Below are 12,013 nucleotides of genomic sequence, written 5' to 3'. Positions count from 1 at the left end.
TAATGTATAATTAATTAAGAATAAACTACATCAACACTCATTGGAGTTTAACATGATTACATTCACTAACTTTTTTTTGTTTAAAAAACTATATCTTAGGAGTTGTAAATATAATCTATTCATATTTTTATATAAGAGTGAGAAGAAAAAATAAACCATAAGAACAAAAAGAGAAATGGGCCTAACTAGGTCCATGAAGAGGATAATGGGCCGGGTAAACTAGAGGGTTACGATAGATTGATAAATACCTGAAAGCAAAAACTAGGGTTTGTTGCCTAGTTTGAGAACTGTGTAAGAAAAATAATAATAATATCGTAAATACCAAAACGGAGCAATGGGCCGAACTTGATCCATAATGGTTTATAAATACCAAAATGATGAAACCAAAATGTAGGGTTTCTTTTCATCTCTCGCAGTTTAGAGTTGCTGTCTCTATTCACTCCACAGTTAGCTTAGAACCCTAACGGCATTGCAAGTTCGTTTTCTTCCTCTTATTCCTTCACATCTCATTTCATCCATTCTCTTTCTTTTTATAATAACTAACTCTTTTTGTTTCATTCCTAATACAGAGAGACATGGCCGACGTCATCGATGAACCTTCCGCCACTATTTCAAATCCAAATCAGCTTGATGTCAAGCTTTTTAACCGTTGGAGTTTCGACGAAATTAATGTAATTATTATCTCTATTCTTCACAGTAATTATATTTCTATTCATTATTTACATTTTCTTAATAATATTTTACCACTTTGTCATTCATTTTCTGTTTTAAATTTGAATAAGTAAGTTAAAATATATAATGTATATGTGAGTGTCTTATATGTTGTATTTGTGTTTTTGTGGAATAAGGTTAGTAGTGACATATCACTAACTGATTACATTGGAGTATCGGCGTCTAAGCATGCGACATATGTACCTCACACAGCTGGAAGGTATTCGGCGAAGCGATTCAGGAAAGCACAATGCCCGATCATTGAGAGACTCACTAACTCTCTGATGATGCACGGTCGAAACAATGGCAAGAAGCTATTGGCTGTCAGGATTATTAAACATGCTATGGAAATTATTCATTTGTTGACTGACCTCAATCCTATTCAGGTTATCGTCGATGCTGTCGTGAACAGGTGTGCTTCGGCATAGAAATGTTTTCTGGTTGCTGTCGTTTATATATTCTAATAATGTTTATAACTTTTATCATATGTCCATCGAATTGATTGCTATCATTGTTTTGACTGTCCTTGTTTTTGTTTTGATTTGTAGAATGCAAAGATGATTATTTTTTCTGGCTATCACAATGAACATTTTTATGGGCAAATTTTGTTTTTGTCATGATTTGGAGAATGCAGTGATGATTATTTGTTTTCCCTATTGGTTTGATAGCCTGAATGATGGCATATTGTATTAGCTCTATCTGAGCATTCTCATTGTCTCTATTTATTTTTATTACTGCCTTTTAATTACATAGTTGAAGTTCATGGTAAAATATATTCATTCTATTTTATCGCATGGCAATCAGAGTGAACATGATTCAGAAACGTTTTATTTTTTGTTGTGATTTGGAGAATGCAATAGTGTCCATTACTCTATCTAAGCATTCTCATTGTTTCCTGCTGTTTTATTTTAAATTTTGTTTTTTCTAATTTGATATTAGATATGGGTTAAACTGTATGCTATTTGAAGAAATAGATGCAAGTTGGATTGTTCATGATAAAATTATATGCATTGTATTTTATCCTGATTTGGAGAATTCAATGATGATTATTTGATTTCCCTATTGGTTTGATTGCCAGAATGATGGCATTTTGTATTTGCTCTATCTGAGAATTCTCACTGTTTTCCTGGTATTTTAAAGTTTATTGTAAGATGTTTACATTCTACTTTGTCACTCGGTTAATTGAATATTTTAAAGTGCGAACATAATTAATTTGCTCTGGCAATCAAAATTATTTTGTTTTAGAAAAGTTGATTTTTGTCTTTGTTTCGAGAATGCAATGATGATTATTTTTCCCTATTGGTTTGAGTGCCGAAATGATGGCATATTGTATTAGCTCTATCTGAGCATTCTCATTGTTTTCCTGTTTTTTGTTGCTTCTTCTAGTTAGATAGTTGATATAGGGTCGAAGTTCTTCATTTTATTTTGTGGCATGGGTGATTGAATATATTGAATTAAAAATGTAAATCATTTTCTGTGGCAATGATAATGAACATGTTTCAGAGAATTGATTTTGTGTCTTGATTTGGAGAGTGCAATGATGATTATTGGTTTTCCCTATTGGTTTGATCGCCTGAATGATGGCAAAGTATTAGCTCTATCTGAGCATTCTCCTCGTTTCCCTATTTTTTTAAGTTTTGTTGCATCTAATTTGATATTAAATTTGTGTGACAACTCTATTCCATTTGAAGACATGGGTGCATATTGGATGCTCTTTATTAAATTTATGCATTGCATTTTATGACATGTCGTTGTTTGATATATGGGATTGGTCTGGCAACCATGGTTAGTGTTTGTTTCAGAAAAAAATGTTTTCGTCTTGATTTGGAGAATGCAATGATGATTATTGGTTTTCCCTATTGGTTTGATTGCCTGAATGATGGCATTTTGTATTAGCTCTATCTGAGCATTCTCAATGTTTCCTTATTTTCTTTTATTTTTAAAAATTATAATTTGATATTTGATGAGCGGAACTGCTTGCTATTTGAAGAAATCAATGTAAAAGGTAGGCATTGTATTTTGTCATAAGGTGTATTGGATATGTGGAAATGTCTGGCAATCATGCTGAATGTGTGTTTCAGAAATAATGTTTTTTTGTCTTGATTTGGAGAGAGCAATGATGATTATTGGTTTTCCCTATTGGTTTGATTGCCCGCATGATGGCATTTTGTATTAGCTCTATCTGAGCACTCTCCTTGTTTACCTATTTTTGAAACTTTGTTTCTTCTAATTTTTCAAGAAATAAATGCAAGCCAGATGTTCATAATAGAATGCAATGCATTGTCTTTTATCATATGATGTAACTGGATATATAGAATGGGTTCAGTAATCATATTGAATGTGTGTTTCAGAAGCATTTTTTTGTCAGCTTATTTATAGCGTCAAGGTTTGGGGAAGGACACTGATTTTGATTGTCATGATTATCGTAAGTTGTGTTGAACTGGTGACAATTCGGAGTTGGTGTTTGGAATGATGATCCTTTGTTTTCCGATTTGTTCGATTGTTTGTATCATGGCATATATGTATTAGCTCTATCTGATCATTCTCTTGAATAACAAAATAGTATTAGCTCTATCTGATCATTCTCTTGAATAACAAAATAGAATTGTAGTTTGTTTAATTTCATGAGGAAAGCTCATGTGATTTTGTAAGAATGTTTTTTACAGTAGCTGATAATGATGTCTGAATCTTTATGATGACATGATTCACTTGTTAGTGGCTGTCAATCTATGCTATGAAATTTTTGAGTAATTTTGTGTATGTTGGACCTGTATTTTAAATACGGAAGAAAAATTGGACGGCGAGATGTGATAATCTACAATCTACAGCAAATCCATTGCATGATTGGGTGTTGTGATTGAACTATGGCAACGGATTATCATGTTTGTACTCTGCTTGATGTGTATAATTTTCAACTTTTAATATGACAACTCTGATTTTTAATCTCCTTTTTGTTCTTCATTTATGTAGTGGTCCACGAGAAGATGCCACTCGAATTGGATCTGCTGGAGTTGTGAGGAGACAAGCTGTTGATATTTCTCCCCTTCGTCGTGTTAACCAGGCTATCTATCTTCTAACAACTGGAGCTCGTGAAGCTGCTTTCAGAAACATTAAGACCATCGCTGAATGCTTGGCAGATGAACTTATTAACGCAGCGAAAGGTTCTTCCAACAGGTATATACTTGAAACAACGTTTGGCCTTTAATATGGAAGTTTTTTTGTATTAAATCTTGTATATTTATGTGTTATCATTTTTTGTATGTTTTTTGGGGTTTACTGAAAAATATTTATTCCGTTTCAGCTATGCTATCAAGAAAAAAGATGAAATTGAGAGAGTTGCCAAGGCTAACCGTTAATCAGGTTCTGGACTAGTGACCGTAATTGACTTTGTTTGGATCTCTGTATTTCAATTTCCAAATATTAATTTTAGGGACATAAATTATTTATTTTACGAGAGGTCGGTAAACTTTTGTATAATGACATTCAAACAACATTTTGTAGCAGAGCTCATAAATTATTTCTTATATATTCTGTCAGAAAAGGTGAGCATCTTGGTTTATCTTTAATTCAAATTTGTCTTTTTTTTGGTTGAAAATTCATAAAATTCCTTATTTTGTAAGTAGTTATTATAATTTATTTTTTCTTCTGAATTATTCCTTAAACTTTAACTATTTATGAAATTGGTCCTCAAATACATAAAAATTTAGTTCTAACAATCAAATTGGAATCTAGTGGAACCTATCATGCAATTGTGTACCGCAAACATGCGAGTAGGCACTAGTATCCTTTCTTAAATGACTTGAAGATCTGGGAATTTGTACATGTATCACATATATATTGATTTCCACATTAACCATTTTCTTCTTTAAAATCAACTTTTATGAATGTGTGGAAAATTCATTACATTCAAAATCTAAAGTAATATCAACCAGCACATAACCAAATGATTCTAAAATCTTTGCTATCTCTAATAGTCTCTATCCTTTGTTGTACCAAATACTAACCGAGAATTGTTATGAGGAAATGATGTATTGGTGAAGCGATCAGATATTCATAGTGTATATTCCATGAGGAACGTGAATAATATCCAAGCTTAAATGATATGCTAAACAGGAGAATTTGCACATGCAGTTTAAAGTTTATGGCACGGTAAGAAATTACATACTTTTAGGACCAGTTATTTCCATTTCCATGTTGAAGGGCTAAACTACTTTGGGGTCATTTTAATCTTAATGTTACAAGTTGGAAATAAAATGATTATGTTAGGAAAGCATGTCTTCGGGTCAATTAAATCCTTTTGGTGTCTTTTGGACCAAAAAATTGTATGAAGAGATATGGAAGGGTTATACTAGATTCCAATTTTATTGTTATAATTTAAGATTTTATGTATTTAAGGACTAATTTCAGTTAAAGTTTAAGGACCAATTTTATTAATAGTTAATGTTTAAGGACCAATTTTATTAAAGTTAATGTTTATGGACTAATTTTATTAATAGTTAAAGTTTAAGGACTTATTAAGAAGAAATAATAGTTTATGATGTCTATTTGTGGAAAAAAATAGTTTATGATGTCTACTTGTAAAACATAAAAGTTTCAGGGATTCTGTGAACATTTTTTTTAATTTGGTCTCGAGTTTTGTTGTTGATTAAGGATTCATGCTTAATCAATGTTATAACAATGGTTTAAACCTCAAAATGTTACACTGATTTCTGGTAATTATTAAATGATCTAGATCCATGATTTGAACAATATTTACAATATTAATTTAGAATAAATTCATTAAAGAATGCAATTTCTATATATGACAGTGTAAAAAATTATACATAATTAATTTATTATTTAATTTTCATTTGTATTATTTATTTTTGAAAATCAATGCAAATTGAAAATGAATGACATATGATGTAGTGACATTTTAGAAAACTTTTATATCGTCAGTATGTACCTATTTTTTTCTTCATTAAATTAGAAGTCTTTAACGAGAAGATGTGGTTTGTACAGTAAGTTCTAGAATGTAAAAAATATTCCATAACATCCACCACTATCACTAAATTTATTTAAATATGACTGCACTTAGTACCACTATTACTCTCATTATGAAGTATTACCAATTTTTACTTCAGTTTTGTGGTTCGTAGACTAGGAAATATGGTGCCACCACTCGGAACTCTGAAGAGCTATAGGAAAGGAACAAAAATTGTTTTTCAATTGCACCAATGAGGAGTTGTAAAAGCCAAGAGTTATCGTTCCACTTGTGCAATTTTCTCAAATAACCGATCCAACTCAGTTCCAAAAATCCTCAGATGAATTTAATTTTTTTCCTTCAAAAGTGTTGTATAGTTTTTATAAGATTGTACATAAATAAAGGTGATAAATGTGATTTGAGTTCCTTTGGAGGATCCTTGAAAACTATCGTTCTAGGGGAGAAACTATCAACTATAAAGGTGATATGAGTTCCCCATTGCTTCATTCTTTGACACAGACCGGTCGCAGACTCGTGTCGATACCTATTAGGTCTACTACCAACGGGTCTTTAGGTATCTAGCAGATCTGCGGCTACCCACAAATTCAAGAAACATTTAAAATAATTGCAAGTAATTTATGTAATTGTGTTTGTTTCCTACAATCTTATGTTATATATTGACAATCAACAGGAGAAAAAAATTATGAAACATATTTAAAGTTTTAAACACTTTTTAATTTGATCATTTCAACATTATAATGTAAAATTGATTTGGTAAGAATCGTCCAATTAACAAAATATTGGATTGTACATACCAATTAGTTTACATGTGCTTGTCACACAATCTACACATCCATAAGGGAAGAATAACCACTTTGTTATTTGCCTAATTGCACCTTAATGACTCATTTATGGTTGGTCCAACATTGGATACCATTTGTCCACACGGTTACAAGGTCTAATTCATGGCATTATATAGCTATGGCACTAAGAGACATTTTCAACATGGTTATTTTATTTAGTTATTACATTAAATGAGCAAATAATGATTGTGCACATAGGATACTCCTTAGCTCAATTGTCCCATGCCTTCTATACTTGACTCCACGGCTTGTTTGGTTAGAAAATGACATTGAGAAGCTTTGGATTCCATTCTTCATTGATTCCCATGGCTATGATGCTTACATCTTTGAGCACATGGTTAATTCATGAATTAACTTAGCCGTACAGACTTCTATGCCTAGAATAAATGTTGGCTTAACATTGGATTCTATCTTGCAAGACTCTTCACGACCAACATAGGTAGAATGAGAGCACAAAAGCTAGAACATGGATTTATTTATCCATAAAGAGTGTCCACGGCTAGAACAATTGAGTAAATGATTCTCACATGGCTTGGACCAACCTTAATACTCCTTAATCATGTTTACATAAACTAATGATCACGATAGCTGTAAACACTCAATTTTGTCCGGCCCCACTTTGTGAAAAATAATTTTTTTGGCTAGATTGTTGTAGCAGCAAATGTTACAATTTTATTGTTTTCGGCCACTTCATTTAGATAATTTCTTTTAAGGATTTTTCGGTTAATAGATTAGTGAGCCATAACAAGCAATGATACAATATTTTAAGGAGGCCAACTAATTCTACCAAGTGAACTTTAATTAGGATCAAAAGAGAACCTATCACAGTTTAAAAGTATTCAATGTAGAAGATGGTGGTGCTTCTCGATCCAAAGCCAAAGTTGATATTTCGTAACCGTTGACCAATATCATTTTTCATGGTAATTTGTTGTTATTAAAAAGGGGAAAGGAAATCAATATATTGGATCGAAGCAAATCCCATGACCATGACATTGCAGCTTGGCTTAATATTAACATAAATTATATCACACTTATCACTTTATTATGTCATAGCAGTGCTCTTAGAATTCAGCATAATGATATAAGGCATGATCATATTTCATACCACAAAACTCATTCACAAAAAAAACAAGTCAAACAAATCAATTCTTATTTATTATAAAAGTTTAATTAAAAAGGAGGATGATGCAAATGTAAGACTAAAAATGGTACAAATCCTAAGACAAATCTTTCTGATGAAACAAGACATCTTTGAAAATCATTAGCACTAAGAAGATATCCATAGTCATCCAATTTGAGCCTTAGACTTTATGAAAGGAGATTTTTTTCTAAATACCCACAAAATATCAATAACTTTGGGTAGGGTAGTTCTTCAACTGTTGTACTCGACATTTAATTATTAAGAGATAAATACACTCTACCTACATTATTTCCCGATCTAACCAGAGGATTTAAAATCCAAAACAAGTCAAATAAAAACGTTCATCGGTCAAAATTCAAAATAACAAAAAAATTATACAAAAGGCCCGCTGAGAATCTCCAATAAAAATCTCATGCAAAAGTTAGGGCAAATAAGGTACACTATCAATGACTGTCAAAAGGAACAATTCAAAATCCTCTTGGAAAGATTATCTGTGACACCCCAGTTCTGACATGCAACCTCCGAGGCCCATGAATATACTGGGCGTGCCACCCATTAAACTTAAATACTCCCTGAAGTATTTTATTCCCCTCCTAGGGGAGCCTTCCACAACTCGAACCCGTGACCTCAGGGATAAATAGTCACTATACCATTGAACACTAGCTTAATGGTAGCGACTCAGTGGTACAGCGACTATTTGTCCCCCTTTTGATGATGACAAACACCACATCAAATACCACATTAAATTTGATGAATTAGCTTGACGATGTTGTACATTTGCATATCGGTTGTGAATTCAAAGTTGAAGCGCTTGCTCTCCCCCTTAGGTAAGAAATGATTACTACGGAAGCTATTAGACAACATGCAATACATTAAACACAACAAGCAACCTTTCTTCCCTTTTTGACATTATAAAAAAGATACAAATATTCAATTCTAGTCAAAAGTAGTTGAATGTCATATCAAGAAAACTCTTGAAATAAGACAATGGAGAAAGGATAACGTATAAAGGGGTTTGGGAAACACATTTTCGAGCATTATCCTTTTTCTTGGTAACTCTTATTCAGACCATGATGCAAACTCTAAAGACCTTATCGAGGATTTGATTTTCCGAAGGTATACAGACCTTATCGAGGATTTGAACGAAGTTCCTCAAGGATTGATAATGATTATCTATGTAGGCATTCTGACGCTCTTCAAAGTTCTCTAGACCAATATGGTATGTGTCCTTTAAAGACTAAAAATGTAGATCCATCCTGTTGTTAAGACGCTGTTCCATAGCATCCAAGAGAGCTTGTCCAAAGGCTGGTTCTTGTGTAGCATTTGGCTCATGTGTTTTATCTTGATCATCCTCACCAGATGGGTCGAGGTTCACAGTGTTGAAATCCTCCTGATGTTGCAAAGTATTGCCATACTTGTAGATGCCCATCTTGTGAATCAAACTTTCACCAATCAAATGATCTTTATTAGAACATTCCACAACAATAGTATCGGAAACATCAATATGCAAATAGTCAATAATGTGCGAGATGAAAATACTGTAGGGAAGCAACTTCGATTGCGATGTAGAGACACTATAAATGACCTTCAAGATCTCTTCAGACCAATTAATCATCACATTTTCCTTGACCGCGTACATAAATCTCAAATCATTCACGGTAGGTTGTGCATGGTTTGTGTTCCTTTGAATCAGTATGTATGCAATCAGATAGTGCATGAGCCTATTCTCTACAGGTAATGACCTAACTTTTGTCAATTCACCTTGAACATATAATTGAGGTCTCCTCAAACACGACTTATACACATCAACAACATCAAAAAAGTTGTTTACCGAATCACAATCTCCTAAACTAGCACCATTACTCGATAATCCACCCACATTCATGAATATGTCATCATTCAGCTTAAATAATTTTCCAGTTATCATAGACTAGTATTTCCCATCCTTGTATCTAAAATTAGCATAATATTCCCTAACTAGAGCAGGGTAAATGTTACATTTCAATTCCAAAAAGGGGACAAGCCCTTGTGCTTGCAGTCCATGCGGAAAATCGAATTTTTGTTCCGCTAAGCAAGTTAAGTTGGCATACCTTATGTACATAGGTTTTCTTCCTTGAAACTTGAGCAACCGAGTCTCTTGCAAAATCAAAGAGTAATATGGGTCTCCACGGTCCTGCCTCACTTGTTGATTCAAAGATACAGCTTTTGGAGCACGTGGTGGACGTTGAGCGGTTGTTTTAATCCTTTTTGCACGACCTCTTTCCATTTGTAGATGAAAACCGAGTTGATTTGGAGGTTTAAGGAATGATTCACGGAAAACCGAACTTAGGGTTTGGAATTGGGGGTAAACGATTTTCTTGGAAATTAATGATGGAGAAGAAGGTTTATGGAGTGGAATGAGGTTGGAGTATTCGGTTTTAGGCTAGGTTAAAGTTTAGGATTGATATTGACCTTGTTCCTATGAGATTTGGGAGAAAATGGGATGAGGGAGGTTTTGAAAAATGCCCAGAAACGCTTCTGTTTCTATTTAACTGGTGCCATTAATCGATTAACTACCAGACTTAATCGATTAATCTGAGTTAAAAATAACAGGTTTTAAAAAATTGTACCCATGTAATCGATTAAAATAAGGCCTTAATCGATTAAATAGAATCAGATTTACAGAATCAATAGCGTTTTGGATGTTTTAAAAGCATGCAAAAATTTCTAACTTTTAGAATGCAATATTGAGCAGTCACATATATACATAGAGCTTATTTATAGAATCATGGATCATATAGGAATAACTAGCATTCAATATATTTTCATTTTGAAACATAGAAGACAAATAATCATGCAAGGCAATAACATAAACTCAATCAAGATATTTTATCAAGGATTCCTAGTTCTCTTTGAAGAACATAGAAGGTATCTCGTGAGAGGGGCTTGGTGAAAATATCCGCTAATTGCTTAGAGGTTTCTAAAAATTCTAGTACACAATCGCCTTTTTGCACATGATCACATAAAAAATGAGGCCTTATTCGAGATTCTTGGAAAGGTTCATGGCACTCGTATTATCGCACTTAATGGGGATCTTTTCTAGTTTAAGCCCAAAGTCCTTAAGTTGCTGCTTCATCCAAAGGATTTGAGCGCAACACACGCTAACGGCATTGTATTCCGCTTTTGCGGTGGACAAAGCAATGCATGCTCGCTTTGTGTTGTGCCATGCCACTAAGGAACTGCCTAATAAATGACAAGTCCCACTAGTACTCTTTCGATCCAACTTACACCCAGCAAAGTCGGAATCAGAGTAACCTACCAAGGATAATGAGGCATCCCTAGGATACCATAATCCCATATTTATTGTTCATTAGGCAAAGCTTTTACTAACTCCTCATCTTCATCAAAACATAGGAAAAACATTGCTAGTACAAAAACACTAAACATAATATCGGGGCGACTTGCAGTCAAATATAATAAAGAGCCGATAATCCCACGATATTTGGTTACCTCGATAGCTTTCCCTTTTAATCTTTATCTAGATAGCATGAGGACACCATAGGAGTAGATGCATATTTACGTTGCTCCATATCAAATTTCTTTAGTAATTTCTTGCAATATTTCGATTGATGAATGAAGATGCCACTTTCCATTTGTTTAATCTGAAGGCCAAGGAAGAAGGTCAAATCACCCATCATCGACATCTCGAACTCGCCCTGCATCATCTCAGAAAATTCCTTACAAAGGATGTCATTAGTAGATCCAAAGATTATATCATCAACATATATTTGAACAAGTAAAACATGATTATCTAATCTACGGATAAAGAGAGTGGTGTCGACCATACCTCTTTCGAACCCTTTTTTTAATAGGAATGAACTCAATCTATCATAACAGGCTCTGGGAGTCTGTTTCAGGCCATAAAGGGCCTTCTTGAGTTTATACACATGGTTCAGGTATTTGAAGTCTTCAAACCGTAGTGGTTGGTCTACGTACACCTCCTCTTGAATATAGCCATTTAAAAATACACTCTTAACATCCATTTGGAAGATCTTAAAGTTCATGATAAATGCAAAGTATAAGAGCATCCTAATAGCCTCAAGTCTGGTTACAGGAGCGTAGGTCTCATTATAGTCGATGCCCTCCTCCTGGTTGTAGCCTTTGACCACTAAGCGAGCCTTATTTCTAATGATCAAGCCAGATTCATCTAGCTTGTTACAAAAGACCCATCTCATACCAATCACTGGATGTTCTTTTGGTTTAGGGACCAAGTCCCAAACATTATTACGCTCAAACTAGTTTAACTCCGCTTACATAGCTATACCCCAGTATACATCCTCGATTGCTTCATCGATG

The 12,013-nt window shown here is 33.5% G+C and overlaps 1 protein-coding gene across 4 annotated transcripts; it reads left to right on the top strand.

Annotated features, from left to right (window-relative positions):
• The first annotated feature begins 371 nt into the window (after nucleotides 1-371).
• LOC109341112 (40S ribosomal protein S5) lies at nucleotides 372-4,231 on the top strand. Of its 4 annotated transcripts, none has more exons than XM_019578932.1 (5): nucleotides 372-471; nucleotides 570-671; nucleotides 854-1,123; nucleotides 3,682-3,885; nucleotides 4,013-4,231. In XM_019578932.1, the coding sequence occupies exons 2-5, from the start codon at nucleotides 592-594 to the stop codon at nucleotides 4,065-4,067; spliced, it is 609 nt and encodes a 202-aa protein (XP_019434477.1). In that variant the 5' UTR covers nucleotides 372-471; nucleotides 570-591; the 3' UTR covers nucleotides 4,068-4,231. The 4 variants fall into 4 exon arrangements, with proteins under 4 accessions (XP_019434477.1, XP_019434476.1, XP_019434474.1 ...); XM_019578931.1 differs by having other exon boundaries at nucleotides 372-475; XM_019578929.1 differs by having other exon boundaries at nucleotides 377-471; nucleotides 849-1,123; nucleotides 4,013-4,229.
• The last annotated feature ends 7,782 nt before the right edge of the window (nucleotides 4,232-12,013 follow it).

Source organism: Lupinus angustifolius, unplaced genomic scaffold (genome assembly GCF_001865875.1).
Source record: "Lupinus angustifolius cultivar Tanjil unplaced genomic scaffold, LupAngTanjil_v1.0 Scaffold_370, whole genome shotgun sequence".
NCBI lineage: Eukaryota > Viridiplantae > Streptophyta > Magnoliopsida > Fabales > Fabaceae > Lupinus > Lupinus angustifolius.
This window is presented reverse-complemented; position numbering and strand designations above follow the sequence as displayed.

Coding starts and splice junctions, on each gene's coding strand:
- LOC109341112 (XM_019578929.1), top strand. CDS start 576: ATGGCCGACGTCATCGATGAACCTTCCGCCACTATTTCAAATCCAAAT. Junction 672..848: donor GGAGTTTCGACGAAATTAAT/GTAATTATTATC, acceptor TTGTGGAATAAG/GTTAGTAGTGACATATCACT. Junction 1,124..3,681: donor GTCGATGCTGTCGTGAACAG/GTGTGCTTCGGC, acceptor TCATTTATGTAG/TGGTCCACGAGAAGATGCCA.